At 45.9% G+C, this 16,947-nt stretch overlaps 2 protein-coding genes across 2 annotated transcripts; one reads left to right on the top strand and one right to left on the bottom strand.

Moving 5' to 3' along the window:
* The first annotated feature begins 3,894 nt into the window (after nt 1-3,894).
* Nucleotides 3,895-6,223, top strand: Klhdc9 (kelch domain containing 9). The gene is made up of 4 exons (XM_070000042.1): nt 3,895-4,564; nt 5,053-5,209; nt 5,297-5,495; nt 5,956-6,223. The coding sequence occupies exons 1-4, from the start codon at nt 4,038-4,040 to the stop codon at nt 6,120-6,122; spliced, it is 1,050 nt and encodes a 349-aa protein (XP_069856143.1). The 5' UTR covers nt 3,895-4,037; the 3' UTR covers nt 6,123-6,223.
* Nucleotides 6,224-6,424: 201 nt separating this feature from the next.
* On the bottom strand, nt 6,425-16,917 carry Pfdn2 (prefoldin subunit 2). Its single transcript, XM_070000041.1, has 4 exons — nt 16,828-16,917; nt 9,832-9,920; nt 9,597-9,720; nt 6,425-6,722 (listed from the first exon to the last, which is right to left on the bottom strand). Exons 1-4 carry the CDS (start codon nt 16,900-16,902, stop codon nt 6,546-6,548), a joined length of 465 nt encoding a protein of 154 aa, XP_069856142.1. The 5' UTR covers nt 16,903-16,917; the 3' UTR covers nt 6,425-6,545.
* Between the last annotated feature and the right edge of the window lie 30 nt (nt 16,918-16,947).

The following is a 16,947-nucleotide window of genomic DNA, read 5'->3' as shown; positions in this document are numbered from 1 at the left end:
CCAATGGTTTACACCTTTAATCCTAGCTACTCAAAAATTTGTGACCTGGCTGGGAAGGTGGCTCAGTGGTAGAGTGCTTGCCTTGCATGCATGAGGCCCTGGGTTCAATTCCCAAGCACCACATAAGCAAAAAGAAAAAAAGCTGGAAGTGGCGCTATGGCTCAAGTGGTAGAGCGCTAGCTTTGAGCTGAAGAGCTGAGGAACAGTGCCCAAGCCTAGAGTTCAGGCCCCATGACCGGACCCCCCCCCAAAAAAAAATTGTGACCTGAGGACAGGACAGAAAAAAAAATATATCAAAAAAAAAAAGAAAAAGAAAAAAAATATCTGTAAGATTCCTATATCCAATTAACCAGCAAAATTCTGGAAGTAGAGGTTATGGCTCAAGTGGTAGAGTACCAGTCTTGTGGAAAAAAACTAAGAGATAAGCTGAGTGCTGGTGATTTATGCCTGTAATACTAGCTACTCAGGAGGGTTGAAATCTAAGGATTAGGGTTTGAAGCCACCCCAGGCATGAAAGTCCATGAGACTCATCTCCAATAAACTACCAAAAAGCTGGAAGTGGAGTTGTGGCTCAAATGGTAGAGAACTAGCCTTAAGCAAAAGAGGCTTAGGGACAGCATAAACTACCAAAAAGCTGGAAGTGGAGTTGTGGCTCAAATGGTAGAGCACTAGCCTTAAGCAAAAGAAGCTTAGGGACAGCACATAGGCCTTGAGTTCAAGTCCCAGGACCAGTACACATATGTATGCGCGCGCGCGCGCACACACACACACACACACACACACACACACCAGTGCAAAAATCCATTTCCAATGATAATTAGCAAGGTTAGAAGCACTGGTCCATAAGCTATAAGGAAAGGATGGAAGAACAATGACTGGCATCACCCTTTCTTGCCAATCTGCTTCCCGCCCTAGGTTCAGATCTCCATCCCCTGAGGTCTCCAAAGGGAAACTCCTCCTCTATGAAACTTGCTCAAGTCCTCATCAATAATCAAGGCTTATGACTTTACCTAGGGATCCCACACTGCTCCTATCATTCTAGAATGCAACCAAAGAGAAATGTGACCATTCCTGGAAAGAGCCAAAGCTCCTTGCTGGCAAGTCAAAAGGGGGGAAAAAAAGCCAATTAGAGAAAGAAACAGATGGAAGGGCTAGGAAGTTGGCTCAGTGGTAGAGTGCTTGCCTTGCATGCCTGAGGCCCTGGGTTTGATTCCTCAGCACCACATAAGCAAAAAGAAAAAAGCCGGAAGTGGTGCTGTGGCTCAAGTGGTAGAGCGCTAGCCTTGAGCTGAAGAGCTCAGGGACAGTGCCCAGGCCCAGAGTTCAGGCCCCACAACCGGACCCCCCCCAAAAAAAAGAAACAAATGGAAATTTAGAGACAGAAAAAACACATAGAAACAAACAAACAAAAAGCAGCCAGCCATAGGGACTCACATCTGTAATCCCAGCTCCTCTTCAGGCTGAGGTGGAAGAATTATCAATTTGAAGGCAACGTGGGCTATGTAGCAAGTTCCATGTGGGCCAAAGCTATATATGAAGCAAATTTGAGGCTAGCCTGGGTAACTTAGACCCTATTTCAATATATATATATATATATATATATATATATATATATATATATATATATATATATATATATATATATTTAAAATAGCTAGTGGTATGTTCAAGGGGTAGAGTAACCACCTTTTCCAAAATATAATCTTGGGTCATATTGCAGAGAGGAGGCAGGAGTTCTATGTACCCCCCACACACACACACACAGTCTAGGGTTAGCACAGCACCTGTTGCTTCCAGAAGAAACTGGAGGAGGTACAGAACTGCACGGAATGTGTAAGATTCAGGTTCCATGTCTAGGTGAGCTCTCTACTGTAAAGAACTCAAAGACAGTCAAAACTGGAAGGAAAAAAACATGAAGCTGGGAGAAAAGCTAAAAGGCCCCTGGAGTGGAGAGTTCCTATTTCTCTTGAGTAGAGGCACAAAAGAAGACACTGGTTGAACAGCCAAAGATAGGTAAAAGCAAGAGCCTAAAATGTATACTCAGGCAATAAATTTTAATCAAAATGACCATACCACCCAGGCAGCTCCTTGCCTACTCCTATGAGTATGTCAGATGTTGTTGGAAGGTGAGCCAATGGGAAGCTTTAGGGAAAATACTGGCTTTCAGATTTCAGTCAAGGAAATTAGAAGTTAGTTGGGTTTTGTTTGTTTGCTTGCTTAAGGGATTTTTTTTTACCATGATCTTGGAAAACTGAGGATCTTTCTGTAAGAGGTAGGGAAAACTAATTTAGTGTGAAAAGACATTTAAATCTATTGCTAAATCTCAGCTCTAACATTCAAGTGAGGAACAGGTTCTGGTGACCAGTCAGTTACCAGATTGTGGTAACAATGTGCCTTCTTCTTTTTCTTTCTTTTTGTCAGTTGTGGGGCTTGAACTCAGGGCCTGGGTGCTGTCCCTGAGCCTGTTTGTGCTCAAGGCTAGCTCTCTACCACTTGAGCCACAGCAGCATTTGCAGCTTTTTCTGGGTAGTTTATTGGAGGTAAGAGTCTCACGGGGACTTTTCTGCCATGCTGGCTTCAAACCACAGCCCTCAGACCTCAGCCTCCTGAGTACCTAGGATTACAGGCATGCGCCACTGGCTTCCAGCTCAATTGTGCTTTCTTGCCCATATCCTCTCCATCCTGTTTTCTCTGAAGACCCAGTTAGGATCAGTAGGGGAAAAGCTCTGCTATGCTGTTAGCTCTTTGAATCACAACCCATTTCTACTGAAGTCTTGGCCACTCTCTATGACCTCAATTTCTCAGGTTCAATGAGGAGCAAGTCCAAGTGTAGAAACCAGTGGCAAAAGGAGCAGTCATCCTTCCTACCTACAGCCAGCCCTGGGGCACACAGATTCTGTTTCAGCACCATTGCAGCTGGGCTAGGAGTAGAAATTTGCATGCATGTCCTGCAGCTGCAGCTAATCAGGCCTCTTATTTCTCACTTGGTCTTGGGGGGGGGGAGTTAAGAAGTTCAGGGTCCTGGCTTAGATAAAATGGAGGGACAGCAATCTAATTTTCTCACTCTTACCCCACCTCACCTCAGCTAGCAACTAAGGCTGAGCAGTTTCTGCCCTGCATTTTATCAGAAGAAACTCCCTACATCCTTAAGCCTAAATTACAGATACCATAGTGCTTCTACTTCTTCACGTTCTGTGAGCCTAATGAGATAGGATGAAATTTTTTTTAATTACTCTTTCTTGGCATCCTTCAACTCAACCATGAGAAAGCACGTGTGTGCATGCAAACACAGTGTGTGTGCGTGCAAACACACAGTTTGTGTGCATGTGTAGCCCGAGATCAACCCTGAAAAACTGGATTATACTATCCTCTAGTGGCTAGAGCTAAAAGTGCTCCCCTAAAAGCCTGTGCTACCAAAAAGTCTTTAGGGATTAAGCGACAGCACTTTTTGCAAACGAAAAAGCTAAGGAAGTCCGGGGTGAGAAAGACAGTTGAGAATACAGGCAAGGCTCCCAGGTCACTTCCACTACTTCACCCTGACTTGTCTCTGCTACCTACCTCTTCCCAGGGGAATTCTATCCAAGTTAAGACACCCTGGAGCCAAAAGGACACGTTCCCTCCCGCTTAGAGCAACACCTTCACCTCAGTTGCCAAGAAGACAAACCAGCTCTCAGCTGAGGAACTCGCTTCGCTGGGATTTTCTGAGGTTAACAATGTTTCCGGACTGTTATTGACTGCGCACATCCCCAGTCGCTAGGGTGTAGACAATAATCATACCCGTGTGCGATTCCGGGTAGTAATCCACGTCTCCTGTCTCCACGGTAACCGGTGCTTTGCGACCGTTTGCAGCGGTCGTGCTGCCGCCGCTGCTTTGATTGCTAGGCAACGGCTTGAGGAGGTGCAGGTGGGGTGAAACTGGGCTGCCGCTCTGGAGGGGGAGCTTCCCAGAGAAGCCCTCAGAAGGCAAGGAACCTGGCCTGGCGTTTAGGGGTACGCCTCTGGACGCAATCCCTGCTGCCCTACCCCTCCCAGCACCCATGGCAGTGGCGGTGCCTTCGGGTCGGGCGGGGGGCCCTGGCTGGGCCTGGAGACCAGTGGCGCGGGACCAGCTTCTGGCTCGGGCCTTCCATTCATGCACCGAACTGCGGGGACGGTTCTATCTGGTAGGGGGTCTCCTAGCAGGAGGAGCGAGGGAACCCAGCAGTGATACTGTGATCTTCGACCCCACTGGGGGCCAGGCCGTGAGATTGGAAGCTCCAGGCGGCCCCCCACGCAGTCACCACGATGCAGCACCCGTGGGAGGGCGTTGGCTTTGCGTAGTGGGCGGCTGGGACGGGTCACGCCGCTTGACTACAGTGGCTGCACTGGACACAGAGCGTAGAGAATGGGAGGCCTGGACAGCCACCTCTGGCAACTGCCCCCCTGCTGGCCTCAGTAGTCACACCTGCACCCTTCTCTCTGATGGAGAACTGCGGGTGGCAGGCCGGGAGGGTGGAGTCCGAACTCAACGACGCTATGGAAGTATCTACACGTTAAAGCTGAATCCTGGCGCCCGCACCTATTGGTATGGTACCCCCTTGCCAAAAGCACTCACCTTCCTTTCATCTATCACTTGGAAAAGGCTAAAACTGTTTCCAGGGAGTTATCTACATCCTTTAGCATGCTTCTTCCCAGAATCCACCATGGTCCAAGAGGTGAACACTTTTGCCCTCCTGGGGATCTTACCCATTGCCTTCTTTTTTTTTTTTTTTTTTTTTGGTCCGGTCGTGGGGCCTGAACTCTGGGCCTGGGTGCTGTCCCTCAGCTCTTCAGCTCAAGGCTAGCGCTCTACCACTTGAGCCACAGCGCCACTTCCGGCTTTTTTCTTTTTGCTTATGTGGTGCTAGAGGAATCGAACCCAGGGCCTCAGGCATGCAAGGCAAGTGCTCTACCACTGAGCCAACTTCCCAGCCCCCCCATTGCCTTCTTTTTATCCTCAGCAAGGGATGTGGGAGAAAGGCAGTACATTTCCCAGAACTTAACACTCAGGCCTGAATTTCTGCATATCCACAGCTACAAGGAAGAAGGCCATACAGTTTCTCGCTCAGGTCACTGTGCTGCCCTGCTTCAAATTCCTGGGCCCCATCCAGGGCATCAGCTATTACTCTTTGGGGGTTGTAACTCAGCTGAGCCAGAAGTAGCTGGTCGGTGGAATCATGGGAAGATTAAGGTATTAACTATTCCTAACTCGCTAGTGTGAAAAGGTGTTAAAATTGTGATACTCAAATCCCTTCATGCAATCCTTTCTTTCTCTAAGGAGGAATCACCAGCTGCCCCTCGTCTGACTGAACAGCTTGCAAAATTTGTGAGCAGTGGGCAGGGATCCCGGCAGGGACCCCAGGGATTGCGGCATCACTCATGTTCTGTAGTGGGGCCTTTTGCCGTGCTGTTTGGTGGAGAAAGTCTAACCAAAGCCAGAGACACCATCTGCAATGACCTCTACATCTATGATACGCGTGAGAGCTAGAAAAATGGTTGGGGATTGGGGGAGACAGAACCTAAAGACTATAGAATAGGGGCTAGGAATGTGGCTCAGTGGTAGAGCACTTGCCTTGCATGCCTGAGGCCCTGGGTTCGATTCCTCAGCACCACATAAGCAAAAAGAAAAAAAGCCAGAAGTGGTGCTGTGGCTCAAGTGGTAGAGCGCTAGCCTTGAGCTGAAGAGCTGAGGGATAGCGCCCAGGCCTAGAGTTCAGGCCCCACGACCAGACCCCCCCCCCCAAAAAAAAAAGACTATAGAATAGTGATGGGCAAAGGAGGAGAAAGAATTATTGGACCCAAGCTAAGGAAGTACACAGAATATTGAGCATCTGAAGAAGCCCACAAATCAAATGAAAAAATGGGCATTTGGTCATCTGAGTCCCATGGGTGAAAGTATGTCCACCTCAATAACCAGTGTCCACCCCTACCCAACAGGCAAGTCTCCTTCTCTGTGGTTCCACTTTCCCTGTGGAGACCGTGGATTGAAACGGATGGGCCATCGCACCTGCCTTTGGAATGATCAGCTTTACCTGGTTGGGGGTTTTGGTGAGGATGGCAAGACAGCTAGCCCACAGGTTTGCATCCTGGACCTCTTTATCTAAAGAATAGTGTCCAGTCATACTGCCAAACCTCTGTTTTGTTGTAATCCTATAAAACATTATCAGAGCTATCAACCTCACTTCAAATGCTTATTAAATTTCAATCTGAGTGTTAACATTTATCTGAATCTTTTTTGGGGGAGGATAGCAAATAAGTAGACATCTTTATTTGAAAGGACAAAGTATGGATTTTTTTCCCTCTGATATTGTGATCTATAACGTAGTGGAAACAAAACTCACAAATTATGTTCTTTCCCTTAAACAATTTCCACCCCTAAAAGTAGGAGAAAGTTCCAGGCTACAGCTAAGCATTCTGACCAAAACATTTAATTAACAAAAAAATATTACAATAGTAGAGAAAATAATAATAATAACAATAAAGAGAAATGGGAGTCAGGGTAAAAATAAATGCAGAGGCCTAGGCTCCTAGGAGACCAATACTCCAGCGGAACTGGCCTTAGCCCCAGACCCTTCTGAGTTTTCCTTGGCTGCTGGCTTCTCATCTTCCCCCATAAGACGAATGTTGTGCTTTTCCCGGAATTCATTTAGTTCTTTTCCCTTTGCCTGAAGTTGCTGTGACAATGTCTCAATGATCTTCTGTATCTAGAGGGCAACAACAGAGATTAAATGATGATATAGTCTCCCCTCCTTCCCCGAATAACTAGGGCTACCGGATGTGAAAAGAGATGACATTTCTAACCTTACATTAAGAGAAATATTAATAATGGAGCCCAGACACCAATAGGATTCCTTTCTAAGAACAATGGATTATCAACTTCAAGACATGTAAGAATCATGTGTGCTGCTTATATTAAAACTTTACCTCCAAGGCTCTGATTCAGTGGATTCAGGAGAATCCAGAAATTTGCATTTAAAACTAGTTCTTCTCAGTCAGGCACTGGTGGCTCATGCCTATAACCCTATCTACTCAGGAGGCTAAGTATTAAGGATTACAGCTCAAAGCCACCCTGTGCAGTAAAGTTTGTGTGACTCTTACCTACTACTTTTTATTTTTGTTTTTGTCAGTTGTGGGGCTTGAACTCAGCCTGGGCACTGTCCCTCAGCTCTTCAGCTCAAGGTGAGCACTCTACCACTTGAGCCAAGTGCCACTCCTGGTTTTCTGGTGGTTTATTGAAGAGTCTCACAGACTTTCCTGCCTGGGCTGGCTTTGAATTGTGATCCTCAGCTCTCAGCCTTCTGAGTAGCTAGGATTGCAGGCGTGAGCCACCAGTGCCTGGCTTCTTACCTCCTATTAACCACAAAAAGCCAGAGGTGGAGCTGTGGGTCAAGTGGGAGAGTGCTAACCTTGACCACAAAATCTCAGGAACAGAGTCCAGGCCCAGAGCTCAAGCCCCAGGACTAGAGGAAAATAAACAAAACTAGTTCTTCTCTATAGTCTATACTTTCACTTTCATATAAATTTGCTGTCTGCTTAAAATAAAAAATCGTAATATAAAATTAGTTCTTTTTTTTTTTTGGGTCCAGTCGTGGGGCCTGAACTCTGGGCCTGGGCGCTGTCCCTCAGCTCTTCAGCTAAAGGCTAGCGCTCTACCACTTGAGCCACAGCACCACTTCCAGCTTTTTTCTTTTTGCTTATGTGGTGCTGAGGAATCGAACCCAGGGCCTCATGCATGCAAGGCAAGTGCTCTACCACTGAGCCACCTTCCCAGCCCAAAAATAAAATTAGTTCTTGAGATGAGTGTATAGCTTAGTGGGACAGTACTTAGCATGTATAAGATTATGAGTTTGATCTCCACGTGACTTATATTTATTTGGTGGTGGTACTAGGATTTGAACTCTGGCCTTACCCTTGCCAAGTAGGTGCCCTACAGCTTGAGCCACTCTACTAGCATTTTTCTGCATTGGTTATTTTCAAGGTAGGGTCCTGCTTTATGACTGGGCTGGTCTGAGATCCTATTATTATTATTTTTTTGGTCCAGTTGTGGGGCCTGAACTCTGGGCCTGGGCGCTGTCCCTCAGCTCTTCAGCTTAAGGTTAGTGTTCTACCACTTGAGCCACAGTGCCACTTCCGGCCTTTTTCTTTTTTTCTGCTTATGTGGTGCTGAGGAATCGAACCCAGGGCCTCAAGCATGCAAGGCAAGCGCTCTACCACTGAGCCACCTTCCCTGCCCTGAGATCCTATTTATGTCTCCTTTATCACTAGGATGCCAGGTATAGGCAATTGCACCCAAACATTATGCTTATTTATAACTTAGGATGACGGATATCTATCACTAGGCCCCAGCCATTGGTTGAAATGAAGTCTTAAAAGCTATTTTATATTTTTTAATTTGCCCAGCCTGGCCTCAAATCACAATCCCCTGTTCTTCACCTCCCAAGCCTCATCCTAGATGACCATCTGGCTGTTCAGGTGATTTTTTTTTTTTTGGTTGGTCCTGGGGCTTGAATTCTGGGCCCAGGTGCTATCCCTGAGCTCTTCAGCTCAAGGCAAGCACTCTATCACTTGAGCCACAGTGCCACTTCCAGTTTTCTGGTGGTTAGAGATAAGAATCTCACGGAGGGGCTGGGAAGGTGGCTCAGTGGTAGGGTGCTTGCCTTGAATGCATGAGGCCCTGGGTTCGATTCCTCAGCACCGCATAAGCAGAAAAAGCCAGAAGTGGTGCTGTGGCTCAAGTGGTAGAGCACTAGCCTTGAGCTGAAGAGCTCAGGGATAGCACCTGGGCCCAGAATTCAAGCCCCAGGACCAACCAAAAAAAAAAAAAAAAAAAAGTATCGTGGACTTCCTGCCCAGGCTGGCTTTGAACCATGATCCTCAGATCTCAGCCCCCAGAGTAGCTAGGATTATAGGCATGAACCACCAGCACCCAGCTTGATTCAGGTGATGTGTGTGTGTGCTTACTTCACTGTTACATTACCACTTAAGCCATGCCTCCAAGCAGGATTTCTTGCTGATCATTTTGGAGATGGGAGTCATATAGACTTTTCTGCAGAGCAGCTAAGATTACAGGCATGAGCCATCAATGTTGGACTATTTCAAGTGATTTTGATATAGGTATCAATGGGCTATACAGTGAGAAAGACTGCTCTAACCCCCACCAAATCAACCACATCAAAGAGTCCATGGAAGAACATATACCCAACAATTCCTTGTCCAAGGAACTGGATTTGGCACAGTGTAAAGGGTTTAGATTAACTGGCTATTTATGTTATCTTTTTTTTTTTCGGGGGTCAGTCATGGGGCTTGAACTCTGGGCCTAGGTGCTATCCCTCAGCTCTTCAGCTCAAGGCTAGCACTCTACCTCTTGAGACACAGTGCCACTTTCAGCTTTTTCTGCTTATGTGGTGCTGAGGAATTGAACCCAGGGCCTCATGCATGCGAGGCAAGCACTCTACCACTAAGCCACATTCCCAGCCCCTTTATATTATTTTTGACACAAGTTTCTACACAGATCTTCTTCTGTCATATTTCTTAAATTGCTGCCCACCACTTCTTCCTTATCAGGGAATCTTGCTCACCTGTTCTTTGTTATTCTCCAAGGCAGGCAGTACCTCTTTGACAGTCCGCTCTACCAGCACACCTCCAACCATACGGAAGCACTTTCGAGTTTCATCGACTTCTTTCAGTGTATCAATCACTAGGCTGGTACAGGAGGACAAAGCAGGACCTCAGAATTCAGTTTTACTCTACTGTAACCCTCCCTCACAAAATGGCCCATGCAACTCTTCTATTGTTTTTCTCTGATTTTCTCACCTGTGCTCATTCAGCTCCATCTCTAGCTCAGCTGCTTTGGAAGCCAGGCCCCGTTGCTCTTGCCGAAGGCGATTGAAGCCAGCAATTACCTAAGATATGAGCAATGAGCAAGTGGAAATAACAGAGTAATTACAACACATGGGAGGCAGGTTTTACAAAGATGCATTAGTGAATGAATACTTACCTTGGAAAGGGAGAGCACAACTTTGTAATTTCTTATTTTGGTCTGTATGGAATTTCATTCTATAGTAAGCATATGCTGAAGGCCTATTATGTGTGAATATTTGCTAGGCACTAGAGGTATACAACAGAATAGATTCTGGCTTTGTATAGATTATATTTTTGATAAAGAAGGGCTGGGAATGTGGTTTATTGTATAGCACTTTTCTAGCATGCACAACTCTCTACGTTAAATCCCTAGCACTACAAACCAACCAACCAACCAACCAACCAAGACTGGGTTAGAGAGCCACTGAAGTACCTACAGGGAAGCCTAAGCTTGTAGATTTTCAGGCAAAAGGGATAAGAAAGGGCTTTATAATGAGTAGCTCAGAGTTGGGGTATAGCTCAGTAGTAGAAAGCAGATTTATTATTCTAGAAGTAATAAGTTCAATCAATATAAGAGTAATCCTGCCAGGCATTGGTGGCTCACACCTGCAATCCTAGCTACTCAGGAGGCTGAGATCTGAGGATCATGGTTCAAAGCCAGCCCTGGCAAGAAAGGCTGTGAGACCCTTATTGCCAATAAAACACTCAGAAAACAAGAAGTGCACTGTGGCTCAAGTGGTCTAGCCTACCACTGAAGAGCTCTGGGACAGTTTTCAGGCCCAGAGTTCAAGCCCCACGACCGACCAAAAAAAAAAAAAAAAGTAATCCTAACTGGGTTACATTTAGTATTCTATCATTGGGGCACTGCAACTTCGTACTTATGGGGGGAAAAGAGGCCCATAGGTTAAGCATGTGACTAAGGAGTCACAGCCAAAAGTCTTGCTAACAACTTAATAACATTAAGTTGATAATAATATCAATAACATCTTAATAACAACTCTGTTTTCTACATTCTTCTTTTTTTTTTGATGGTGCCAGTCCTGGGGCTTGATCTCAGGGCCTGGGTACTACTGCTCAGCTTTTTTGCTCAAGGCTAGTGTTCTACCACTTGATCCATAGCTTCAAGAGTTTCAAGGACTTTCCTGTCCAGCCTGGCTTTGAACTGACGTGCCAGATATCAGTCTCCTGAGCAACTAGGATTACACAGGTATAAGCGACCGTTACCTAGCTGCCTCTGCCTCTAGAGTATAGGATTATAAGAATGTACTACCCTGCCCGGTTCCAACCCACTTCATATTGTCTTGTCCCTAGTAACTATAACTATTAGTCATCCACTTATCCTCAAAAATTTGCAATGGTCTTCTACCTATCTGCATTATCTACCTGCCTTTTTTTAGTTTCAATCTTCTTGAAACTCACTTTAAGTGGTAATATTGTGTAAGGTAAAGAGCTCAAACTTGTTTTACCTAAATTCTAGTTACAGTATTGCTGTTTACTTGTCTTGTGTCTCAGTTACTTCTCTATTTTCCTCATTTATAAAAAGAGTTAATATACCACAGGACAGAGTTTCTCAGCACTAGTCTTATTGCTGATGTACTAACAATATCTGAAAATCTAAGTGGCATTGGAACTAGGAACTGAATAAAAGCTAGAAGTTTTTTTGTTTTTTGGGTTTTTTTTTCTTTCTTTCTTTCTTTTTTGTTGGTCGTGGGGCCTGAACTCTGGACCTGGGCACTGTCCCTCAGCTCTTCAGCTCAAGACTATCACTCTAGCCGGGCGCTGGTGGCTCACGCCTGTAATCCTAGCTACTCAGGAGGCTGAGATCTGAGGATCGCGGTTCAAAGCCAGCCCGGGCAGGAGAGACCGTGAGACTCCTATCTCCAATAAACCACCAGAAAACCGGAAGTGGCGCTGTAGCTCAAGTGGTAGAGCGCTCGCCTTGAGCTGAAGAGCTGAGGGACAGCGCCCAGGCCCAGAGTTCAAGCCCCACGACCGACAAAAAAAAAAAAAAAAAAAAAAAGACTATCACTCTACCACTTGAGCCACAGCGCCACTTCCGGCTTTTTTCTTATGTGGTGCTGAGGAATCGAACCCAGGACCTCAAGCATGCAAGGCAAGTGCTCTACCACTGAGCCACCTTCCCAGCCCCTCTTCCCCCCCCCCCCCCCGGTCCTGGGGTTTGAACTCAGGGCTGGGGCTCTGTCTCTGAGCCTCTCTGTGCTCAAGTCTAACATTCTACCACTTGTGCCACAGCACCACTTGTTTTTTTTTTGTTGTTTGTTTTTTCTGTTTATGTAGTATTGAGGAATCGAACCCCGGGTTTCATGCATGCAAGGCAAGCCCTCTACCACTAAGCCACATTCTCAGCCCAATAAAGGTCATTTTGGTGAGGTTTCAGAAATAAAGATTATCAACTACACCAAGCAGCTCATGCCTGTAGTTCTGACTACTCATGAGGCTGGAAATCAAGAAGATCATGAACAAGATCAGCTCAGGCAAAAGTTCTCAATACCCCATCTTAACTAATAAATATGATGGGCATAGTGGCGTGCACCTGTCATTCCAGCTACTTGAGAAGCATAAATAAGATGGTGATAAAGGTAGAGTCCCTATTTTTAAAAAAGGCTGGAACCAGGCACCAGTGACTATAATCCTAGCTATTTAGGAAGCTGAGATCTGAGGATCTTGGTTCAAAGCCAGCCTGAGCAGAAAAGTCTGTGAGATTCTTACCTCAAATTAACCACAAAAAGCCAGAAATAAGCTGGGCACCAGTGGTTCATGCCTGTAATCCTAGCTACTCAGGAGGCTTGAGATCTGAGGATCACAGTTCAAAGCCAGACTGGGCAGGAAAGTCTATGAGACTCTTATCTCCAATTAGCCACCAGAAAACCGGAAATGGCACTTTGGCTAAAGTGGTAGAGTGCTAGTCTTGACATGAAGAACTGAGGGACAGCGCCCAGGCTCAGAGTTCAAGCCCCACAACCAACTCCAACTCCCTGCCCCCCCCCCAAAAAAAAGCCAGAAGCAGAGCTGTGATTTAAGTGGCAGAGTGCTAGCCTTGAGCATAAAAGCTTTGTGACAACTCCAAGGCCCAGAGTTCAAGCTACAGGACTGGGGGAGAAAATGAGGATAAAGGAAACATGGCCTAAGCACCTGCCTAGATAGTTCAAGTCCCTGAGTTCAAACCCCACTATAACCAAAAAATACTGGTTAGATATATAGTGAAAACCTGTCAAAAAATGAAGCCAAGCAACCATTTGCTAAAGAGCTTGTTAGCACAGGTAATAGCTAGGTGCTATTCATCATACAAGAGAAAAATGGAGCCGAGTGCTGGTGGCTCACGCCTGTAATCCTAGCTGCTTAGGAGGCTGAGATCTGAGGATCACGGTTCAAAGCCAGCCCGAGCAGGAAAGTCCGTGAGACTCTTATCTCCAATAAACCACTAGAAAACTGGAAGTGGCGCTGTGGCTCAAGCAGTAGAGAGCTCGCCTTGAGCTGAAGAGTTGAGGGACAGTGCCCAAGCCCAGAGTTCAAGCCCTACAACCAACCAAAAAAAAAAAAAAAGGAGAGAGAAAAATGGCAAATGGCTCTGCAGACATTTCAAATATCTTAGAGACTCAACCTGTGATTACAGGTTCAAAATACTAAGTGCTGATAACAGAAAGAGATCACTGAGGGGCTGAGAAGGTGACTCAGTGGTAGAGTGCTTGCCTTGCATGCATGAGGCCCTGGGTTCGATTCCTCAGCACCACATAAGCAAAAAGAAAAAAGCCGGTAGTGGCGCTGTGGCTCAAGTGGTAGAGTGCTACCCAGGCCCAGAGTTCAGGCCCCACGACCGGACCCCCTCCCCCCCCACAAAAAAAGAGATCACTGACCAGGGCCACTACCTTCCAGATTCCTGCATCCCACAAGCCCTACCTATGGCTGAAACAGCTTCACATATTGTTTGTACTGAAGCTCCAGAGGGCACAAGCACTGTCCACATCCTTGCAGGGCTAATTCTGCAGTTACGCAGAATGCAGGCACTGAAAAGGCATATCTGCCTCTGCTTAAATTCAAAGGATGCAATGTTTCTGTCCAGGCAGAAACTTGGTGTTGGAGTAGAGCTGTCACTGGGACAGTGTCTACTGAAGCAGCCATCACGATCCCTGAATAGTAGTGTAGTGTGCAGTATCTGTTCCGGTGAAAGTTTCAGGCACCAGTGTGCAGGCTAACCCAGGAACACAAAGCATGGACAGACTCCATTGAAACCAAAGAGGTGGGACTGCCCAATTTCCACTTTAATGTTTCCAGAAGTTATACATGGGAGTAAAAATTATAGAATCCTAAACTTAATGTCCTCTGGGATTTCGTACTTTCTTAAGGCCCATTATCCCTTCCTTCTGGCCATTTTGGAACAAGAATATCCATCCTACAGCTGTCTTTGAATTTTATTGGAAGTGGATAGGTTGTTTTCAGTTTACAAGCTCAAAAATGAGACTAGATTTTGAATTCATGTCGGAACAAGTTAAGATTTTGGGGACTACTGCATTTTGTATTATAAGGAGATGAATTTTAGGAGGGCTGAAAACGGTTTGCCTGGGCAGGAAAGTCCATGAGACTCTTATCTCCAATTAACCACCAAAAAACGGGAAGTGGCGCTGTGGCTCAAGTGATAAGAGCGCTAGCCGTGCTGAAGAGATCCAGGACAGTGCCCAGGCCTAAAATTCAAGCCCCACAACCAATGGAAGAAAAAAGTATTGTTTCTTGTAACAGGAAAACATTAATACTACAACATATATCCTGTTGTGATTCTCTTATTGCTTACATTTAAAAAGCTCCAAGAAGCCGGGCGCTGGTGGCTCACGCCTGTAATCCTAGCTACTCAGGAGGCTGAGATCTGAGGATCACGGTTCAAAGCCAGCCCGGGCAAGAAAGACCGTGAGACTCCTATCTCCAATAAACCACCAGAAAACCAGAAGTGGCGCTGTAGCTCAAGTGGTAGAGCGCTCACCTTGAGCTGAAGAGCTGAGGGACAACGCCCAGGCCCAGAGTTCAAGCCCCACGACCGACAAAAAAAAAAAATAAAAATAAAAAAAAAATAAAAAAAAAATAAAAAGCTCCAAGGGACTGGGATTGTAGCTTAGTGGTAAAGTGCTTGCCTAGTATGTATCAGGCCATGGGTTCTATTCCTCAGTACCACATAAACAAAAGTCATTAAATCATAAAAAATAATTTTTAAAAATAAAAAAAAATAAAAGTCCCAAGTTTTTTGCCACCCACCAAAGATGTCTATGACCATATTAAACTTGCTTTAAGAATCACATCTTTTAAGTGTGGTAAGCCAAGCTCAGAAACAAACAGCGCATGTTTTCTCTCATATGAGAAAGTTAGATCTAATATACACTGGGAACATGATCAATTATACAGGGCTCCAGACATTCACATAGTGAGACCAAAGGAGGATAGTCTTAGGAGAGGAACACAAAGGAGCAATGCCTATGTGCAACTGATCATATAAAATAATATTTATTGAAATGAACCCTGGGAAATGGAAAGGTTTTTTTATAACTGTTTTTGCTTTTTTTTCTTTTTGTCTTGTTTGTTCATTTATCTGTCTTTGGGAAAGTAAGGGGGGCACAGAAATGGAGGGACAAAGGATGAACAAATACAGCAGTGGTACTCACTAGACACTTGGTTGAAGATGAACTATACACTGTGGGTGGGAATGGGAGGGAAAAACTGGGAGATAGGGAAGGGGTGACATTGTCCAAAAAGAAATGTCATTACTTGATTTATGTAGCTTTAACTGTTCTGTCACAATAGTAGTAGTAGTAGTAGTAACAATATAAAAAGGTCCTGGAAAAGGAATACACTACATCTTTCTAATTTACACCTTATGTTTTAGCTAAATCCATCAGTCGCTAAACTTTATGTTTCCCTCATCTCTTCCTCTTCCTTTTCTTGTGTGTGCCAATACTGGGACTTGAACTCAGGGAGTTCCAAAGCTTGAGCGTTTTTACTCAAAACTGGTATAGCTAGAGCCAAATCTCCACTTCTGGCTTTTTGCTAGTTAATTCAAGTCTCATGACTTTCCTGCTCAAGCTGGCTTCCAACTACAAAGCTCAGATGTGAGCCTTTTGAGTAGTTAGGATTAAAGTGATAATCATCCACGCTCATTCCATCCCACACTATGCTCTTTGATGGCAGAATTTTAGAACTCCTATGCATGTATTCATTATTCAACAAACAATTGATAAGTATACCTATGATTAAAATAACTGCTATCCAACTTTTTTTCTCCAGGTTTCAGGTATGCTAGCAATCAATCTACCACGGGCCTACACTTCAGCGGTTTTCAGTTCTATTGTGTAAATTTCTCCACACTAATCCCCCTCCCCCCCGCTAAACAATCCACAGTTTCCAGACCACCAAAGGCTTTCTGATTCATTGATTCCAACATTGGGGAACTGAGGGAAAAGCAAACTCGGATTAGAAGGGTCGGGGATGAGGGGAGTCTCTCAAGAAGAGTTAATGTAGTATCGACTCCTGAATCAAATACTGTGCAGAACACCAGACAACTGTTCGAGTATGTGAGTCACGTGGCTCTGCAGAACGTCGGCGATCGTCAACGTGGTTTCAGGGTCCACGTTAACAGACCACAGGGCCAGCTGCCATATCCAACTGTGCCCGGTTTAAGGTGCTGATGAGGGGTTGGGGAAACGACCCACCTCCCTTCAGACCTGGGCAGCGGGTTTCCGGCCTCCCAGAGCCTTGCCCACACGTGGGCTCCCCCCACACCCCGAGGGGCGTGACTCACACCTCCCCCCTCGCCCACTACCTTCCCCCGGGCTTCGTCAAGGACCCTGCCCCTCGGAGCGGTCACCCCAATGCGACACTGAGTAAAGACCAGCACAAGTCACCAACCCCCTTTCTCGCCGCAAAGTCTTTACACTCCCCACTCCTCACCTGTTCCGCCGACACGGCCCCCTTCCCCGCACCACTCCCCCCGCTCTTGGCGACTCGACCGCTGCCGTCCGCCATCTTCGCCGCCTACTGGGTTTCCGGCCTGCGCAGAGCAGCCCGCCT

Source organism: Dipodomys merriami, unplaced genomic scaffold, assembly GCF_024711535.1.
Source record: "Dipodomys merriami isolate MVZ:Mamm:240054 unplaced genomic scaffold, mDipMer1.0.p SCAF_56, whole genome shotgun sequence".
NCBI lineage: Eukaryota > Metazoa > Chordata > Mammalia > Rodentia > Heteromyidae > Dipodomys > Dipodomys merriami.
The sequence above is the reverse complement of the archived record's forward strand: the minus strand, read 5'-3'. Positions and strand labels throughout refer to the sequence as shown.

What these genes read in the sequence shown, in the direction of transcription:
- Klhdc9 (XM_070000042.1), top strand. Translation starts at nt 4,038, where the DNA reads ATGGCAGTGGCGGTGCCTTCGGGTCGGGCGGGGGGCCCTGGCTGGGCC. An exon ending in GGAATCATGGGAAGATTAAG is followed by an intron (nt 5,210 to 5,296) that starts GTATTAACTATT and finishes TCTTTCTCTAAG; the next exon opens with GAGGAATCACCAGCTGCCCC. An exon ending in CCTCTACATCTATGATACGC is followed by an intron (nt 5,496 to 5,955) that starts GTGAGAGCTAGA and finishes CCTACCCAACAG; the next exon opens with GCAAGTCTCCTTCTCTGTGG.
- Pfdn2 (XM_070000041.1), bottom strand. Translation starts at nt 16,902, where the DNA reads ATGGCGGACGGCAGCGGTCGAGTCGCCAAGAGCGGGGGGAGTGGTGCG. An exon ending in ATGGAGCTGAATGAGCACAG is followed by an intron (nt 9,721 to 9,831) that starts GTGAGAAAATCA and finishes CTCCTGTACCAG; the next exon opens with CCTAGTGATTGATACACTGA. An exon ending in TGGAGAATAACAAAGAACAG is followed by an intron (nt 6,723 to 9,596) that starts GTGAGCAAGATT and finishes GTTGCCCTCTAG; the next exon opens with ATACAGAAGATCATTGAGAC.